The sequence below is a fragment of the Staurois parvus genome, unplaced genomic scaffold (genome assembly GCF_062004578.1).
Source record: "Staurois parvus isolate SC_StPar_1 unplaced genomic scaffold, SC_StPar_1.0 ptg000277l, whole genome shotgun sequence".
Lineage (NCBI taxonomy): Eukaryota > Metazoa > Chordata > Amphibia > Anura > Ranidae > Staurois > Staurois parvus.
Genome location: NW_028318073.1, coordinates 2,406,596 through 2,427,168, shown reverse-complemented (window position 1 = coordinate 2,427,168; position 20,573 = coordinate 2,406,596). Strand labels below are relative to the sequence as shown.

Below are 20,573 nucleotides of genomic sequence, written 5' to 3'. Positions count from 1 at the left end.
TCAAGGAGGGTGTGCTTTGCGGTGTAGGAATGGCTGAAATGCATGCAAAGTTTACGTGACATTTTAAGGATGTCTTGCAGTGGGATGGTGGATTTTAGGAACCGCTTGACAACCAGATTGAACACGTGAGCCATGCATGGCGCATGGCACAACCTTCCTTGACGCAGAGCAGACACCATGTTCTTTCCGTTGTCGGTCAACATGGTTGCGATTTTCAGTTTGCGCGGAGACAGCCATCTGTCGATTTCTCTGTTCATTACACTCAGAAGTTCCTCCCCTGTGTGACTACGGCATACCAGGTGCAGCACAGCGTGACACCGTTGCGCCCTGCACATGTGATATGCCGGTCGGGTAATGGGACTTGACACGGGGGTGGAGGCTGAGGACACGGCGGAAGAAGAGGTGGTAGAGGCGGACATCTTTGCTGGACCAAGGACGTGCAAACGTGGAGGCAAAAGCAGCGTGACCTGTCCAAGTTGCTGGTGCGGCTGTGCCGGCACTACGTTCACCCAGTGGGCCGTAAATGACATGTACTGTCCCTGACCGTAGTTACAGCTCCACACGTCGGCGCTGCCGTGCACTTTGGCAGAGACCGACATGCTCAAAGACTGGCCCACCATCTCTTCTACATGTGAATGCAGGGCTGGCACTGCCTTTTTGGCGAAGAAATGCCGGCTTGGCACTCTCCACCGCGGCTCGGCACAAGCCATCATTTCTCGGAAAGGTGCTGAGTCCACCACTTGGAAAGGGAGGGACTGCAGCACCAGCAACTTGGACAGGAGGACGTTCAGCTTCTGCACCCTCGGGTGCGTGCTCGCAAACTGTTGTCTCTTGGAAACGGATTCCAAGAAAGACTGCTGACGGAATCCGTGAAGAGGAGTAGCAGGAGAAGGAGCATCTGAACGAGCGGAAGATGCCAACGAGCGACAACTCCCCTCAGCAGAGGTGTTGGAGCCTTGACTGGCTGATAGACGGCGATTGACGTCGGGTGACGGAGCAAGTAACGGAGCGGGTGATGGAGCGGGGGCTGGGGCAGGCAGAACCGCCGTATCTTTATCACAGTTTTCCCAGGCCACCGAATGGCGACGCTGCATATGCTGACGCAACGCTGTAGTCCCAACATTGGCCCCCTGGCCACGCTTGACTTTCTGGCCACATAGTCGACATACGGCTACGTTTACTTCCTCGGGCGGCTTGACGAAAAATTGCCACACCGCCGAGTAGGAAACTTTGCCCCCGATATTCCTCACTGGCTGACTGCTACTTCCTCCGTGCACACCGGCACCACTACTGGCCGTGGTGGTAGGCTGCAGTGGAGCTGGTGCTCTACTCCGTGGCCGTTTGGCTCCACTGACACTGCTGTGACCCTGCTGCCTCCTGGGCAACCCACCGACTGTTTTGCTCGCTGGCAAGCTGGCACCCTCTTCTCCTGATGATGCGGAAGCAATAGCCTGATGACGACGAGGCTGCCAAGTGCGATCAGCCTCATCATCAATTAGGGTCTCCGCGTCACTACTAGCCCCCTCGGCTGCGTGTGGGTCAGGAGACAGACCTGTCTCTAGACCGGCTACCGAGCCACTCTCCTCGCCAGTACTTCTTCGCCTGGCTGCTGAAGAGGCGGATGTCTCCCCCCGTTCCTGACCGCCCTCTGTTAGCTCTTCCTCACTGTACAGTGGGGCTGAGCCCACAGCATGCGATACTTCGCTTGGTGAGGGAACAGCAAAGGACAGGGGCAGGTCGAGGACACGTGATTTCAGTGGGCTTGCTCCCGGGCCATGCCAACTAACGGTTGTGTCTGACGTACCCACCGACCGTTGGCTGTAGGTGTCAGAGGTGACCTGGGAAGAGGAAGACGACCGAGTCAACCAATCGATGACGGCAGGGTTGTCGGTGGAGACACGACCGCTGGATGACACCGGGAGCACTGGCCTCTGGCTGCGACTAGTGCTGCCTCGACCCCTTCCTCTGCTGCCACGTCTGCTCGCTCCTGAAACATTGCCTCCTCTGCCACTCCTCTGCGTGTTGTCTGACATACTCTTTAATTCAATAAGCACCCCAAAAATAAAACCGGATTTAACTCTTTGAACGTACAATAGTGGTTGTGAAGCAGAAAGTCAGTTTATTTAGCACAATCGGTCAATTGCAGCTTGCCGTTGGCTGGAAACTGTACGTTTATGTCACTGGAATGCACTAATCACCCAAAAAATATTACCGCCAGCCGGCGTGTATATGGATTTAACTCTTTGAACGTACAATAGTGGTTGTGAAGCAGAAAGTCAGTTTATTTTGCACAATCGGCAAACTGCAGCACCAACTGTGCACGACAGCCACCAAAAAAAAAAAGGGTGTATGTCACTTTAAATTTCCGATTCTTTGATAGCTGTGGCCCTAAGTAACGATTGTGTGTCCCTGAGTAACGATTGTGTGTCCCTGAGTAACGATTGTGTGTCCCTGAGTAACGATTGTGTGTCCCTGAGTAACGATTCTGTGGCCCTAAAGTCTCTGTGGCCCTAACTCTGTCCCTTAATACACACAGGTCTGTCTCTCTTGAATGACTGGAGGCTAATGGAGAATTCTAAGATGGCCGCAATTTATAGCTCCACCATTACACAGTGCTGGCTGGCTGCTGATTGGCTAATGCGATCACATGTCATGAATGCATTATGGGTCAGCACGCCTTGTCTGCGCGCCTTCCCAGAGATCCCCGCCCCATCTTCTCTGTCCATTTTCTCCGTCGCCACACATGTCGCCGCCATTTTTGGGAAAATTTGATTCGTGCATCCGAAGTTTGCTAATCTTCGGATTCGTCGCGAATAGAATTTTTCCAATTCGCTCATCTCTAAATACGACATTTGAAGCCCATGTCCAGGATCTGTCTGTGCGTGGTGGCTCTTGATGCACTGACTCCAGCCTCAGTCCACTCCTTGAGAAAGTCCCCAACACTTTTGAATGGCGTTTTCCTGACAATCCTCTCCAGGCTGCAGTCATCCCTGCTGCTTGTACACCTTTTTCTTCAACACTTTTCTCTTCCACCTAACTTTTTATTAATGTGCTTTGATACAGCACTTTGGGAACATCCAACTTCTTTTGCAATTACCTTTTGAGGCTTTCCCTCCTTATGAAAGGTGTCAATGATTGTTTTCTGCACATCTGTTAGGTCAGCAGTCTTTCCCATGATTGTGATTCCTACTGAACCAGACTGAGAGACAATTTAAAGGTTCAGGAACCCTTTGCAGGTGTTATGGCTTAATTAGCTGATTAGAGTGGGACACTTTGAGCCTAGAATATTGCACCTTTTCACAATATTCAAATTTTCTGAGATTGTGGATTTGGGGTTTTCATGAGCTGTAAGCCATAATCATCACAATTATGACAAATCACGGCTTGAACGATCTTGCTTTGCATGTAATGAGTCTACAGTGGGGCAAAAAAGTATTTAGTCAGCCACCAATTGTGCAAGTTCTCCCACTTAAAAAGATGAGAGAGGCCTTTAATTGGCATCATAGGTGGACCTCAACTATGAGAGACAAAATGAGAAAAAAAATCCAGACAATCATATTTGCTGACTTGGAAAGAATTTATTTGCAAATTATGGTGGAAAATAAGTATTTGGTCACCTACAAACAAGCAAGATTTCTGGCTCTCACAGACCTGTACCTTCTTCTTTAACAGGCTCCTCTGTCCTGCACTCATTACCTGTGTCAATGGCACCTGTTTGAACTTTTTATCAGTATAAAAGACACCTGTCCACAACCTCAAACAGTCACACTCCAAACTCCACTATGGTGAAGACCAAAGAGCTGTCGAAGGACACCAGAAACAATTGTAGACCTGCACCAGGCTGGGAAGACTGAATCTGCAGTATGCAAGCAGCTTGGTGTGAACAAATTAACTGTGGGAGCAATAATTAGAAAATGGAAGACATACAAGACCACTGATAATCTCCCTTGATCTGGGGTTCCACGCAAGATCTCACCCCGTGGGGTCAAAATGATCACAAGAACGGTGAGCAAAAATCCCAGGACCACACGGGGGGACCTAGTGAATGACCTGCAGAGAGCTGGGACCAACGTAACAAAGGCTACCATCAGTAACAAACTACGCCACCAGGGACTCAGATCCTGCAGTGCCAGATGTGTCCCCCTGCTTAAGCCAGTACATGTCCGGGCCCGTCTGAAGTATGCTAGAGAGCATTTGGATGATCCAGGAGAGGATTGGGAGATGTCATATGGTCAGATGAAACCAAAATAGAACTGTTTGGTAGAAACACAACTCGTCGTGTTTGGAGGAGAGAGAATGCTGAGTTGCATCCAAAGAACAGCATACCTACTGTGAAGCATGGGGGTGGCAACATCATGCTTTGGGGCTGTTTCTCCGCAAAGGGACCAGGATGACTGATCCATGTACAGGACAGAATGAATGGGGCCATGTATCGTGAAATTTTGAGTGCAAACCTCCTTCAATCAGCAAGGGCATTGAAGATGAAACGTGGCTGGGTCTTCCAACATGACAATGATCCCATACATACCGCCCGGGCAATGAAGGAGTGGCTTCGTAAGAAGCATTTCAAGGTCCTGGAGTGGCCTAGCCAGTCTCCAGATCTCAACCCCATAGAAAACCTTTGGAGGGAGTTGAAAGTCCGTGTTGCCCAGCGACAGCCCCAAAACATCACTGCTCTAGAGGAGATCTGCATGGAGGAATGGGCCAACATACCAGCAACCGTGTGTGCCAACCTTGTGAAGACTTACAGGAAACGTTTGACCTCTGTCATTGCCAACAAAGGATATATAACAAAGTATTGAGATGAACTTTTGATATTGACCAAATACTTATTTTCCACCAAAATTTGCTTATAAATTCTTTCCAAATCAGCCAATGTGATTGTCTGGATTTTTTTTTCTCATTTTGTCTCTCATAGTTGAGGTCTACCTATGATGCCAATTACAGGCCTCTCTCATCTTTTTAAGTGGGAGAACTTGCACAATTGGTGGCTGGCTAAATACTTTTTTGCCCCACTGTATCTCATATATTAGTTTCACTTTTTAAGTTTCATTACTGAAATAAATGAACTTTTGTACGATATTCAGATTTTTCGAGTTTCACCTGTATGTACTGTCCTGGCATTTTAGGATTTCAAGTACATCAGGACTGATCAATATTCAAATATATATATATATATATATATTTGCAAGGAAAAGTATGTGAACCCCTTGGGATTATGTGGAGTTTTGCATGAATTGGGCATAAAATGTGCTCTGAATGTCAACGTCACAACAATAGAAGAACACAGTCTGCTGAACATAATACTACACAAACATTAGATGTTGCCATGGTTTAATTGCACATAACAGTGCAGGGAGGAAAAGTATGTGAGGCCCTAGCTTAATGACTTCTCCCAGAGCTAATTGGAGCCAGGAGTGAGCCAACCTTGACTCCAATCAGTGTGATATTGGATGTGTTGCTGACAGCTGTCCTGCCCTTAAAAAACACACACCTGTTTTGGGTTTACTGGTTTCAAGAAGCACTGTCTGATGTGAACCATGCCTCGCAGAAAAGAGCTCTCAGAAGACCTACGATCAAGAATTGTTGACTTGCATGAAGCTGGAAAGGGTTACAAAAGTATCTCCAAAAGCCTTGATGTTCATGTGTCCACGGTAAGACAGACTGTCTACAAATGGAGAAAGTTTAGCACTGTTGCTACTCTCCCTAGGTGTGGTCGTCCTGTAAAAATGACTGCAAGAACACAGCGCAGAATGCTGCATGAGGTAAAGAAGAATCCCAGAGTGTCAGCTAAAGACCTACAGAAATCTCTGGCACATGCTAACATTTTTGTTGACACATCTACAATAAGGAAAACATTAAACAAGAATGGAGTACAAAAAGAATATTGCAGCACGTTTGAAGTTTGCAAAAGAGCACCTGGATGTTCCACAGCACTACTGGCAAAATATACTGTGGACAGATGAAACCAAGATTGAGTTGTTTGGGAAGAACACACAACACTATGTGTGGAGAAAAAAAAGGCACAGCACACCAACATCAAAACCTCATCCCCACTGTAAAACATGGCGGAGGGAGCATCATGGTTTGGGGCTGCTTTGCTGCCTCAGGGCCTGGACGGATTGTTGTCATTGATGGGAAAATGAATTCCAGAGTTTATCAAGACATTTTGCAGGAAAACGTATGACCATCTGTCCGCCAACTGAAGCTCCGCAGAGGATGGGTGATGCAACAGGACAATGACCCAAAGCATACAAGTAATTCAACAAAACAATGGCTGCAACAGCACAGAATACGCCTTCTGGAGTGGCCCAGTCAGAGTCCTGACCTCAACCCGATTGAAATGCCGTGGCATGACTTTAAGAGAGCGATTCACACCAGACATCCCAAGAATATTGCTGCACTGAAACAGTTTTGTGAAGAGGAGTGGTCCAAAATTACTCTAGATCGTTGTGCAGGTCTGATCTGCAACTACAGGAAATGTTTGGTTGAGGTTATTGCTGCCAAAGGAGGGTCAACCAGTTATTAAGTCCAAAGGTTCACATACTTTTTCCTGCCTGCACTGTGAATGTTTACATGTTATGTGCAATTAAACCATGGCAACATCTAATGTTTGTGTAGTATTATGTTCAGCAGGCTGTGTTCTTCTATTGTTGTGACTTAGATGATGTTCAGAGCACATTTTATGCCCAATTCATGCAAAACTCCACGTAATCCCAAGGGGTTCACATACTTTTTCTTGCAACTGTGTATATACAGTCATGGCCGAAATTGTTGGCACCCTTGATATTTCTCCAGGAAATCATGTATTTCTCACGAAACGTATTGCATTAACACATGTTTTGCTATACACATGTTTATTCCCTTTGTGTGTATTGGGACAAAACAAAAAAAGGGAGGAAAGAAAGCAAATTCGACATAATGTCACACAAACCTCCAAAAATGGGCTGGACAAAAGTATTGGCACCCTTTCACAACTGCGGATAAATAAGAATGTTACAAGCATGTGATGCTCCTGTAAACTCACCTGGGGCAAGTAACAGGTGTGGGCAATATAGAAATCACACCTGAAAGCAGATAAAAAGGAGAGACGTTCACTTAACCTTTGCATTGTGTGTCTGTCTGTGCCACACTAAGCATGGACAACAGAAAGAGGAGACGAGAACTGTCTGAGGACCTGAGAACCAAAATTGTGGCAAAATATCAACAATCTCAAGGTTACAAGTCCATCTCCAGAGAACTAGATTTGCCTTTGTCCACAGTGCGCAACATTATCAAGAAGTTTGCAACCCATGGCACTGTAGCTAATCTCCCTGGTCGTGGACGGATGAGGAAAATTGATGAAAGATTGCAACGCAGAATAGTCCGGATGGTGGATAAGCAGCCCCAAACATGTTCCAAAGACATTCAAGCTGTCCTGCAGGCTCAGGGAGCATCAGTGTCAGCGCGAACTATCCGTCGACATTTAAATGAAATGAAACGCTATGGCAGGAGACCCAGGAGGACCCCACTGCTGACACAGAGACATAAAAAAGCAAGACTACAGTTTGCCAAAATGTACTTGAGTAAGCCAAAAGCCTTCTGGGAAAACGTCTTGTGGACAGATGAGACCAAGATAGAGCTTTTCGGTAAAGCACATCATTCTACTGTTTACCGAAAACGGAATGAGGCCTACAAAGAACAAAACACAGTACCTACGGTAAAATATGGTGGAGGTTCAATGATGTTTTGGGGTTGTTTTGCTGCCTCTGGCACTGGGTGCCTTGACTGTGTGCAAGGCATCATGAAATCTGAGGATTACCAAAGGATTTTGGGTCGCACTGTAGGGCCCAGTGTCAGAAAGCTGGGTTTGCGTCCAAGATCCTGGGTCTTCCAGCAGGACAATGACCCCAAACATACGTCAAAAAGCACTCAGAAATGGATGGCAAAGAAGCGCTGGAGAGTTCTGAAGTGGCCAGCAATGAGCCCAGATCTAAATCCCATTGAACACCTGTGGAGAGATCTTAAAATTGCTGTTGGGAAAAGGTGTCCTTCCAATAAGAGAGACCTGGAGCTGTTTGCAAAGGAAGAGTGGTCCAAAATTCCGGGTGAGAGGTGTCAGAAGCTTATTGATGGTTATAGGAAGCGACTGATTTCAGTTATGTTTTCCAAAGGGTGTGCAACCAAATATTAAGTTAAGGGTGCCAATACTTTTGTCCAGCCCATTTTTGGGGTTTTGTGTGACATTATGTCATATTTGCTTTTCTGCCTCTGTTTTATATTTGTTCCAATACATACAAAGGGAATAAACATGTGTATAGCAAAACATGTGTTAATGCAATACCTTTTTTGTGTGAAATACTTGATTTTCAGGAAAAATATCAAGGGTGCCAACAATTTCGGCCATGACTGTATATATATATATATATATACAGTATATACACACACACACACCATAGTTTGTAGACTCTCTATAGCTTTTACAAAGACTAAATTATATATATTGATTTAGGTTATTGTTTTCAAAAAAATGTAGCAAACTACATTTTGACCTAAATTTATGAATAAAGATTATTTGTTTGCAAAATGTTATCACAGAAACCAAGAAAAAGTAAAGTTTTTTTCAAAACTGTCTGTATTTTTTCATTTATATAGCAGAAAAAAAAACCAGTGGTGATCAAATACCACTAAAGAAAGCTCTATTTGTGTGGAAAAAAAATATATTTCTTTTGGGTACATTGTTACATGACTGAGCAATTGCCAGTTAAAGTAGCAAAGTGCTGAACAGCAAAAAAATGCCCTGGTCATGAAGGGGGTGAAACCTTTCGGAGGTCAAGTGGTTAAACAGTGTCTACAGAAGGTGAACAATTGGCACTTGCAAATGACTTGTTTTCATTCTTATAACAAAAATTTATGAAAATACAGAATTGTCACAGATTTTTACCACCACTTCACATCCACTATATATTAGGTATCATTTATTAGACCATCTGTAGGGAGTATGCAGGTAGAACCTGTTCTTGATTAAAAAAGTTTGTCGATGCCTATGAGTGAGGCAAGAATTTTAAAAGGAACTGGCTGGCCCAACAAATTTAGCCCAAGTGCTGATCATTTGATGATAAAATTAATCTCCAAGAACCCCAAAATTCAAAGCCTGCAGGCAACACTTGCAATAGTTTGTCAGCATGCACGCATCTACAGTATATACTGATTATCAGAAAGATATTGCACCAATTCAACATGCAAGGGAGGTTTGCTAGGAAAATAATTTTTTTTAGAAATCTTTAATTGGTGCATGTCCTCCTTGACAGTGTCTAGTTTGTTTGACATTCCTTTGCGTATTACCCCTGTGTATGTGTTTGCCTTGATCGTTTGCTGGTATAAGTCTCTGTATGCTCTGACTGTGTGTTTTTGCCTGTCTGCCAGTACTATGTGTGTCATTCTGCCATGATTGTGTGAGTGTGTTTATTTTCCCCAACTGGTTGCATCAGTTGTGTTTTGTATCTGTTAGCCTTAACTGTGTGCGTTTCTGCCACAACTGTGTTATGTGTATGGCTATCTTCCCTATTTGGAGTGTTCTGGTTTCTGTCTGCCCTGGCTATTTGCATGTTTGTGTCATCTAGGACTGTGTGCATGTCTGTCCTGAATGTAATTTTGTGGCTTTTTTGCCTGGCTGTGTGTGTCAGGGATGTGCAGACAGACTATAATAATGGTTATTTTTAAGGTTTAGCTGACTTACTGGCTTTTTTATTTTGTGAAGAATGGTTATGGTGTCTTTAATTAACATAGATCTCGAATCGTCATTTAGTCTTATAGGAAGTGAGAAGGATTGATTGTTTAAACTGAAGCATATAGTGATCTATCAGTTCAACTTGGTCTGAACCTTTAAAATGAAAGTGGAAATGTGGGCAAAATACTAAATATAAGATGTATTTTTGAGTCAGTTCCTAAATTTATTTTTCCACTTCCTTTAGTCCCCGTTTTAACGTGCTCATTGTAAATCAAAACAGCAGATATGTCATAAGAAGAAATGTTATTCAGTGAGGCTGTTCAGATCTATGGGATGCAATGCAGTTTGAAAAACGAAGCATGTCTTTTTTTTCTATGCAATTGCAAGTAAAGTGATATAGTAGGGGGTTCAGTGAGCGCTAAGTAATACAGCAGCTGATACACTAAAAAGGATAACCATAAAACCTTAAAAATGACAAAACATAACATAAATAGTGCAGCGCTAAAAAATGATATATACATATGACTGCACCAGTATTTGTAAGGTGGTGCAAATGTTCTTAGATCTTATCAAATTCATTTAATATTTGACCTAAATACTACACTATGGGTACTCCTTTCTGCTCTATATGGAGCACTTAACTCCTCCAGGACCACAAGGTGATTATCCCAGGGCCCAGAGTAACATTCAGCTGATCCCGTTTGGAGCCAGGTCTACTGTAAGGGACCCCCAGATGCGGCACCCCCCATCACGGAGTCATCCGTTCCGAGCTTCTTTCCATCCACAACTGGAGTGACCATTGGTGTATATGACACAAATGCGCAATTAAATTGTGCTTCCGGTGAGTGCGCAATTTACTCATTTTTCTGCATAACGCCGGACTATATTTGTCACGGGGATCTTATCAAACCTTTCTCAATCCATCTGTGGCTTTTTGATCACTAAACTTTCATTGGACTATCATTTTATTGTGCATTTATATTGTGCGTTTATATGGTGAAGTGAAGGCGTGTGGGGTATACGCCATTACTGCATCTTTGTTGGGAAGGTCATACACATCGCATGTGGCCTATACTATTTGATAAGATCTAAGGAACTTTGCATCACCTTACAAATACTGGTGCAGTCATATGTATATATCATTTTTTAGCGCTGCAAGTAAAGTGATGCCCAGTAAGAATAATGGAAGTGCATGTAAATGTTTTGCAACTGATGTTTACGTAACAATAATTGTAACAAATAAGTGCCACGCTTCACAGACGTGTTACTTATTTTTACTTTTATCATTATAGCACAGTAATATAAGAATGTGAATTGTGGGTGATTCACAATAAGCTTTATTCGAACCATAGCAGCTCTCAAGGGCATTATTTATATACTGAAAAAAACCCTAAAAAAAGGACCAGAGCGTAAAAGGGCGAGTATGATGTTTATTCTGCATAAAATTACACTTCAGTGTTGTCACCCTGTAGACAGGGTAATCTCAGATGGGCCTAGGGCTGGTTCACATCTTGAATTGCACAGGAACTTGTGCGTTCTTGTGCAAATCATGTGACCTGGGTGCAATGCAGTATCTATCTATTCGGTACAACCTCCTGTTTATTATTAAAAAAATGGGTAATAGATCACATTTGTATGTCCCCAAATTCACTTAAGTGTATTTTTTACTTAAATTTTGCACTTGATAATATTGCATTAAAAATTGGCACTATATATAAATATATTTTTTGGGTGTTTTAGCTAATCTTTAGGGCAAAAATGAGAATTTTACCATGTGGGCAAAATAATCAATGGGTAAAAAAACTGTTACATGGGGACACAGAAAAACAAAAACTGTTTTATTAGTGCTAGTAAAGGACATGGTGTATATAATGTATTTTTTTTATTTTGCCTATAATTCCTCTTTAAAGTTTTCCTAATTTTGTGTTTTTAGAGCCTCACTGTTCTTATATACCATTCTAAACATTTATGTAAATTCAGTTGATTTACCTTTTACTTTTTTTATGCAAACTTCTTTCCAATAGCATGTCAGTTACATGGGAGCAGACATAAGTGACTCACAGTTGACACATGCACTTGCCAATATGAAGAAGGCAGGAATATCAGATTCTGTGGCGCTCTTAAAAGGATCTGTGTTAAGTAAGTAAGACCCTTAAATTATTTTTTTTTTTTGAGGTTTAAAGAATGCTGCTAACTGTACACACCATGCCCACACATGAATCTCACAGGAATGTGCTGTCCCTTCCTGTGCGGTGTAATTTCAGTTTATTTTGAATGGGCTGAAACTGCGCCGCTCTAAAATTAGGGCTTGCCCTACTTTTTAAAACACACTACAATTTGATCACATGATACAAAAATATAATTCGATCCGATGGGAGCAAACGCACTGGGTTTGCGACCTGCATTTGAGGTGGTGTTAACTTTCAATTGACATCCGCTGCAGAACGCAAATGTAGTTCATTTTGCATGCGGTCTGAAATTCACTTGGTCACTTACCTGATAAAGGGGCTCTGCACAGCTCTGAAACATTGCCTCTGTAAATATGCTGTGACTTCTGAATAAAGCTTTGACTATTTTAAAGAATCCTTGGTGTGCCGGTAACATATTTTTCAGCTTTGCATGCAGTCTGAATTGTACTGGAATGCACAGTGTGTTATTGTGCAATTCATGTGTGGGCATAGTGTGAACCTGCCCTTAGATCAGTGATTTTAAGTAGTAAGATTCCCGTGTCATTTTAAAACACTTTTTAAACCAGAGCTAAACCCTTGTATCCTTTTTAACCAAGGAAGCCATCTTAGCCTCTGTTTGATCTGCAGTTGCATTATGATGCACATGTGATCAGCTATGACACCAGCTATTTGATATTTTGACAGGTTGGTTAAACTGCAAATGTGACAGCATTCCTGGCATGTCAGTAATGTAACTGTCTTTTGAAACTGTTAAGTTGATGGGTTTAGTTTTGCTTTAAGGGTAATAATGTATACAATGTTTGGTCTTCCAATATCTTTAGCTGCTATTCTCCAACATCTGTTGAACCACTTGTATGCCTTTTTGGAGATCTGTATTAATGTAGAGACTATGGTACTTCTGAGTTGGAAAAAGTATTAATCATACATATACCTGTATAAATCATATTTTGGTTCAAGAGGTAGAATTCTCAGTGAATTTTAATATTGGCATTTTTAGTGAGCATTCTAAATATAATGAATTTATGAAAGGGCTTATACATCTCTGTTAAATGGTACTGATAATGTCCTTGGTGAATATGTAGTCGATATTTGAATATAGTAATAACAAATATTGGCAGCGCTCGCTCTGATTATATTGCAATATATACCACAATCTAATGTAATCATTCAAGGTGATACAGTGACAAGTTCTCAAAAAAACAAAGTAACGAGTGTTTTATAAACATCAACAATCAACATTTCATCTAGTGCTCAAAAACACAAAGTGCCAAGTGCTGTGTAAACATCAATGAGCAACATATCCTCAATATGTTTATATACAGGTGAAACTCGAAAAATTAGAATATCGTGCAAAAGTTCATTTATTTCAGTAATGCAACTTAAAAGGTGAAACGAATATATGAGATAGATTCATTACATGCAAAGCAAGATAGTTCAAGCCGTGATTTGTCATAATTTTGATGATTATGGCTTACAGCTCATGAAAACCCCAAATCCACAATCTCAGAAAATTAGAATATTGTGAAAAAGTGCAATATTCTAGGCTCAAAGTGTCCCACTCTAATCAGCTAATTAAGCCATAACACCTGCAAAGGGTTCCTGAGCCTTTAAATGGTCTCTCAGTCTGGTTCAGTAGGAATCACAATCATGGGAAAGACTGCTGACCTGACAGTTGTACAGAAAACCATCATTGACACCCTCCATAAGGAGGGAAAGCCTCAAAAGGTAATTGCAAAAGAAGTTGGATGTTCCCAAAGTGCTGTATCAAAGCACATCAATAGAAAGTTGTGGAAGGGAAAAGTGTTGAAGAAAAAGGTGCACAAAGCAGCAGGGATGACTGCAGCCTGGAGAGGATTGTCAGGAAAACGCCATTCAAAAGTGTTGGGGACTTTCACAAGGAGTGGACTGAGGCTGGAGTCAGTGCATCAAGAGCCACCACACACAGACGGATCCTGGACATGAGCTTCAAATGTCGTATTCCTCTTGTCAAGCCGCTCCTGAACAACAAACAACGTCAGAAGCGTCTTACTTGGGCTAAAGAAAAACAGATCTGGTCTGTTGCTCATTGGTCCAAAGTCCTCTTTTCTGATGAGAGCAACTTTTGCATCTCATTTTGAAACCAATGACCCAGAGTATGGAGGAAGAATGGAGAGGCGCACACTGCAAGATGCTTGAAGTCCAGTGTGAAGTTTCCACAGTCTGTGTTGATTTGGGGAGCCATGTGATCTGCTGGTGTTGGTCCACTGTGCTTCATTAAGTCCAGGGTCAACGCAGCCGTCTACCAGGAGATTTTGGAGTACTTCATGCTTCTTTCCGCAGAAGAGCTTTATGGGGATGCTGACTTAATTTTCCATCAGGACTTGGCACCTGCCCACGCTGCCAAAAGCACCAAAACATGGTTCAATGACCGTGGGATTACTGTGCTTGATTGGCCAGCAAACTCACCTGACCTGAACCCCATAGAGAATCTATGGGGCATTGCCAAGAGAAAGATGAGAGACATGAGACCGAACAATGCAGAAGAGCTGAAGGCCGCTATTGAAGCATCCTGGTCTTTCATAACACCTCAGCAGTGCCACAGGCTGATAGCTTCCATGCCACACCACATTGAGGCAGTAAGGGGCCCAAACCAAGTACTGAGTACATATGCATGCTTATACTTTTCAGAGGTCCGATATTGTTCTATGTACAATCCTTGTTTTATTGATTGCATGTAATATTCTAATTTTCTGAGATTGTGGATTTGGGGTTTTCATGAGCTGTAAGCCATAATCATCACAATTATGACAAATCATGGCTTGAACTATCTTGCTTTGCATGTAATGAGTCTATCTCATATATTACTTTCACCTTTTAAGTTGAATTACTGGAATAAATGATCTTTTGCACGATATTCTAATTTTTCGAGTTTCACCTGTAATGTGGTGTTCTTATCGGACCAAAAATTTGAAAAATATAGGAAAAAAAGAAAAAAAAAAGTATCTACTTCTTGTGTTCTTGAAAAAATTATAAATGCATATACAGTTGTGTTCAAAATAATAGCAGTGTGTTGAAAAAAATGAATAAAGCTCAAAATCCTTCTAATAGCTTTTATTTCCATACACACAAATGCATTGGGAACACTACACATTCTATTCCAAATCAAAACATGAAGAAAAATATATCAAATTTGTGTTGTTCCTCTAAAAAAATTGAAGAAAAGTGAATATTAGACTGTTCAAAAAAAATAGCAGTGTTTGTTTATTCTTCTTTACAAACTCAAACATTCACTATATAAACTGAAAAATGTTTGAAGATTTTGCTTTCCTTTGAATCACTTAATAATACTTAGTTGTATAACCACAGTTTCTGAGAACTGCTGTACATCTGTATTGCATGGAGTCAACCAACTTCTGGCACCTGTGAACAGGTAATCCAGCCCAGGATGATTGGACTACATTCTGCAGTTCTTCTCTATTTCTTGATTTTGCCTCAGAAACTGCATTTTGTATGTCACCCCACAAGTTTTCTATTTGATCAAGATCTGGGTATTGGGCTGGCCACTCCATAACTCAATCTTGTTGGTCTGGAACCAAGATGTTGCACATTTACTGGTGTGTTTGGGGTCGTTGTCTTGTTGGAACACCCATTTCAAGGGCATTTCCTCTTCAGCATAAGGCAGCATGACCTCATCAAGTATTCTGATGTATTCAAACTGATTCATGATCCCTGGTATGCGATAAATAGGCCCAACACCGTAGTATGAGAAACATCCCCATATCATGATGCTTGCGCAACCATGCTTCACTGTCTTCACAGTGTATTGTGGCTTGAATACAGTGTTTGGGGGTCGTCTGACAAACTGTCTCTGGCCACTAGACCCAAAAAGAACAATCTTACTTTCATCAGTCCACAAAATGTTGCGCCATTTCTCTTTAGGCCAGTCAATGTGCTCTTTGGCAAATTGTAACCTCTTCAGCACATGTCTTTTTTTCAACAGTGGGACTTTGCGGGGGCTTCTTGCTGATAGCTTGGCTTCACATAGGCATCTTCTAATTGTAACAGTACTCACAGGTAACTTTAGACCTTCTTTGATCTTCCTGGAGCTGATTGTTGGCTGAGTCCTTGCCATTTTGGCTACTCTTCTATCCATTCGAATGGTAGTTTTTCGCTTTCTTCCACGTCTTTCAGGTTTTGGTTGCCATTTTAAAGCATTTGCGATCATTTTAGCTGAGCAGCCTATCATTTTCTGCAGTTCTTTATATGTTTTCCCCTCTCCAATCAATTTTTTAATCAAGGTACGCTGTTCTTCTGAACAATGTCTGAACGACCCATTTTCCTCAGAATTTCAGAGAGAAATGCACTGTAACCAGCATGTACAACATTTGCTGCCTTCCTTCCTTAAATAAGGGCAATAATTGCCACCTGTTTTTCAAAGAATGAATGACCTCACTATTAGAACTCCACACTGCTATTATTTTGAACATGCCCCTTTCAATTAGTGATTCAATTACACAGAATCAGCAGCATGCATGTCATGGCTGTTGGGTCTGTTGGATTTCTATTGCTCTACTACACCTGCTAGTAAATTATTTGCCATGTAGAAATATTATTTCTACCAAAAACAGTGATTGATCAGGTTAGTGATGTCTGACTGCTATTATTTTGAACACAACTGTAAATCAATAAATAAATGTCCTGAAAACAAATGTGAAAAAAAATCATTTGAGATTTGTATCACATTTCTTGTGTGTGTGCTTGGTCCAATCCACTACTTTAAACGATTGCCACCAACATTTGCCCCAAACTGACTCACCAGATATAGTGGCTGGTATATGGAAAAACCAGCATACTCACAGAAATCCACACTATTTCTGTAGTTACTCAAATATTGTATGTGGACCACAGACCAAAGTTGTTGTTCAGAAGTATCTGATGCACCAATATATGTCAAGAGAGGGAAGAACTGAAGCGATCCTCAGTGCATAAAAATGTATATTTATTGTAAAAAGAAAAAGATTGCACTAAAACTCACATTTAAAAGTGTCTTACCCGACACTAGGCATTAGTCTCCAACACCAAGATGACGTCACATCCAAAGCCATGCCCTATGTACATTTCATCTATCGACTAGCTACTATGAGTCTGTTTGGGGCAAATTTTTGTGGTGATCATTTAAGGTGATGGATTGGATGTGATACAATTCTTCAACCATTTTTTTCACGATTGTTTTCAGAACATTTATTTATTGCTTTATATGCATTTATAATTTTTGCAAGAACACACTTCCGTATTTAATACCCTTGAGCCAAACACGGCACCAGAGGAAGGGTATCTGCTAAGGACGAATACTTGCCATCTGAGGCATCTGGTGATACAGAATGGTACACAAATCTTTCCAAAATGTAAAGAGACTATTGCTATGCTGATTAAAGCTGTACACTCTTGTTTAGCATTGGAGTCTGCTCAATCTAAGGTGTCTGGTATGAGGTCCCTAAAATTCTCATCATAAGAAAGGGGGGCTAAGGGGGAGAGAGGTCTACTTGAACATGTTACATTCTAAATATGGATGTAAAATGTTCAAGAGGTGAACCTATCCTTTAACAGCATGGCTGTTGAAGCCTGGTATTGAGGGACAGTGGAGTCTCTGATTATGTCAATCCCACATTGCTAAAAGCAAGGAAAGCCACTGCTAGAAAGAGGTACTATTGTACCTGTAAATCCTTCTATGTCTGGTGTGAACACAGACACTTCAGCCCCAGAAATTACTCACGTGCCTCACATTCTAACCTTCCCACAATTGATACTTGACCAGAACTTGACCATAAGTACTCTTAGGGGACAGGTTTTGGCATTGTTTTCCAAAAACTTGCAGCTTATTTCTCCCTTGTAAAGTCCAGGTGTATCTCACATCAAACCACCCTTACAGCACCTTGCGCTTTCTTAGAACCTCTCTCCTGAAGAAACCACCCTGTGAACCCACCTGGAAACCCACTTGAATGACGTTTCCTGTATGATAGCCTTCTTGGTGGCTATCATGTCTGTCTAACTTGTGTCTCTGAGTTAGTGGTTCTCTCTTGTAAAGAACTGTTCTTATTCTTCACAAGGACAAAGCAGTCTTGTGCCCAAGACCTTCCTTTCTTCCTAAGGTTTTGTCAGCCTTCCACCTTAACACCTCTTTCCACCTTTTGTTTCCAGTTCCTAAGCACCCTAAGGAGATCGCTCTTCACTGTCTGGTCATGATCAGAGCCATCAAGATATACCTAAGGCCTACAGCTTCTATCAGGAAAACAGACTTCCTATTTAGCCTACCTTCAGAAGCTTGCAAGGGACATTCTGCTTCAAGATCCACCATTGCTAGGTGGATAAGACCGCTTAAACTCTAAAGATTAAAACACCTACTGTACTTATATTTGTTCACTCCAACAGTTCAGTAGGCGTTTCCTGAGCATTTCGACACCAAGCCTCTGTTGCCCAGCTCTGTAAGATTACCATCTGGTCTTTTATTCATACCTGTTCTAAGTTGTCCCAGGTGGACTTCCAATCTGTGTATACAGCTCTCGGCCACAATTTTCTTCCAGCAGGACTCTTGAGTGAACATCCGAAGATCTATGAATATCGACCTGTGTCCTGCACTGTAAGAGCAAAAGAATTTGGATCTACCATCCCTTCTGTTCCAGCATAACTGTATTGGTAACTAAAAAGTAAGGACTCACGGAGTGGGCTAGGGTTATAATGAGATGCCCAGAAGGTGTGTCCTCAAAAGTTTTGCCATTGACCAATCAGCTGAAGCCACCAACTTATAACCCAGGGTCTATGAATACTAATGTCAAACAACAAAAAAGAAAAATTCCCAGCTCTAACTTGCCAGCTAGCTTGTCTAAATCCTTTCAAAATTTTAGAGAACAAATGCAAGAACAGGCCCCAGATCAGCCTCAACCCAACACCTCAGGTTTCTCCCTCCCTCAGAAGAAATAAACAGGACCAGGGCACCATTACGGATCAGGAATAGAAAATACCTGGCATTTCAAACTCAGAGGAAGGCGAGATGGAAGAACGGGATCACAAGTCGCAAAGGTTCCTTTTTCCGGTAGAAGATACAGAGGGCCTCTTAAACGTAAATTACGACACGCTAGACTTAGAAGAACAACCGATCTCTCTGTGCACGATCAGCTATATGCAGGGCTACAAAAGAGAAGTGAAGGCATGCTTCCAGTCTATTCCATGCTACGGTCTACCATAAAAAGAGAATGGGAGGAGCCAGAAAGGAAAGCCTTTTTCCCTAAGTATCTTAGGAGGTGATTTCCATTTAAAGAGTAAGATGCGTCAATATGGGAGTCTTACCCGAAACCGGATGCTCCCCTTTCAAAAATTTCAAAGAGCATCCTTTAAGTATGGGGGCTCCCTAAATGACCCAATGGACCACAAGGCCGACACATTCGTCAGGTTGAGGCTGAAGGGAATAAACATTATCCCCTACCTGGACTACCTACTCTTGTTTGCGGACACGAAAGAAGCTCTGGAATGTCATGTGGCGTATACAATATCCTTGGAAAACCTAGGATGGCTAATAAATAAAGAGAAATCACAGCTAATCCCTTCCAACAGAATGACATATTTGGGATATATTCTAGATTTCACAAGCACCTTCTTATACCTAATACCAGAAAAAGCTCTCAAACTTCAACATGACACAGTGAGTCTCCGGGGGACACCAGTTTGAACGATCAGAAATGCCATGAAGCTTGTTGGTCGAATAACCACAGCCATACCGGGGGTGCAATGAGTGCAACTGTACTCCTGGACGATACAGAATTATGTCCTCTCCCAATGGGACGGCAGCCAATCATCTCTAGACTCCAGCATCCGCCTCACGCACAAAGTAAAAGTGTCGTTGGATTGGTGGGGAAACATTCACACGCTGAAACTCAGGAGAAGATGGAAACAATCCAAACTAACAAAAATCACTACAGATGAAAGCATGTCGGGGTGGGGAGCACACATGGAGGGCTGCCTGGCCCAGGGCAAATGGGACCCAGAAACCGCAAGAAGCTCTTAAAATTTCAGGGAATTACTGGCAATTTTCAAAGCATTTACGGCTTTTTTAGGAAAAAATAAAAGAGATCCTGTCAGATAACGTGACGGCCGTCGCATATTTGAACAGACAAGGGGGTACAAGGTCCCCAAAGCTGATGGCGTTGGCAGAAACCCTCTTAGACTGGGCAGAAAAAAACCTAAGGTCAATCACAGTGATTCACCTGAAGGGGAACCTGAACTTGCTAGCGAATCAGTTAAGTCGAGAGGAAATCAACCAATCAGAATGGTGCCTCAGCCACACAGTGTTTGCCCAACTCTGCAGCAGATGTGGCACTCCCTCCATAGATCTTTTCGCCAACATAAGAAATGCAAAACTAGGGAAGTACTTCTGCTTTCAAAAAGACCCTCAAAGTGCAGGCACAGATGCACTGGCTCAGCCATATGATAAGGACCTCCTTTACGCCTTTCTACCATTCAGACAACTATCAAGAGTGGTACAGAAAATACAGATGTCTCAGTCCAGGTCATCCTACTCGCTCCATTCTGGCCCAAAAGGTCATGGTTCTCCTTCCTGAAGAAGCTGAGCCTAACAGACCCATGGATGATAGCACCCAGGATGGACCTACTAGTACAGGGGGCAGTGTTACACCCACACCCAG

The 20,573-nt window shown here is 42.3% G+C and overlaps 1 protein-coding gene across 1 annotated transcript in view; it reads left to right on the top strand.

Moving 5' to 3' along the window:
* The window catches only part of THUMPD2 (THUMP domain 2 tRNA and snRNA guanosine methyltransferase), a 168,265-nt gene that overhangs the window by 124,077 nt on the left and 23,615 nt on the right, over window positions 1-20,573 (top strand). Inside the window, exon 8 of the mRNA XM_089681777.1 lies at window positions 11,734-11,848. Within this exon, the coding sequence (XP_089537903.1) occupies window positions 11,734-11,848 (115 nt within the window). The remainder of the gene's footprint in view (window positions 1-11,733; window positions 11,849-20,573) is intronic.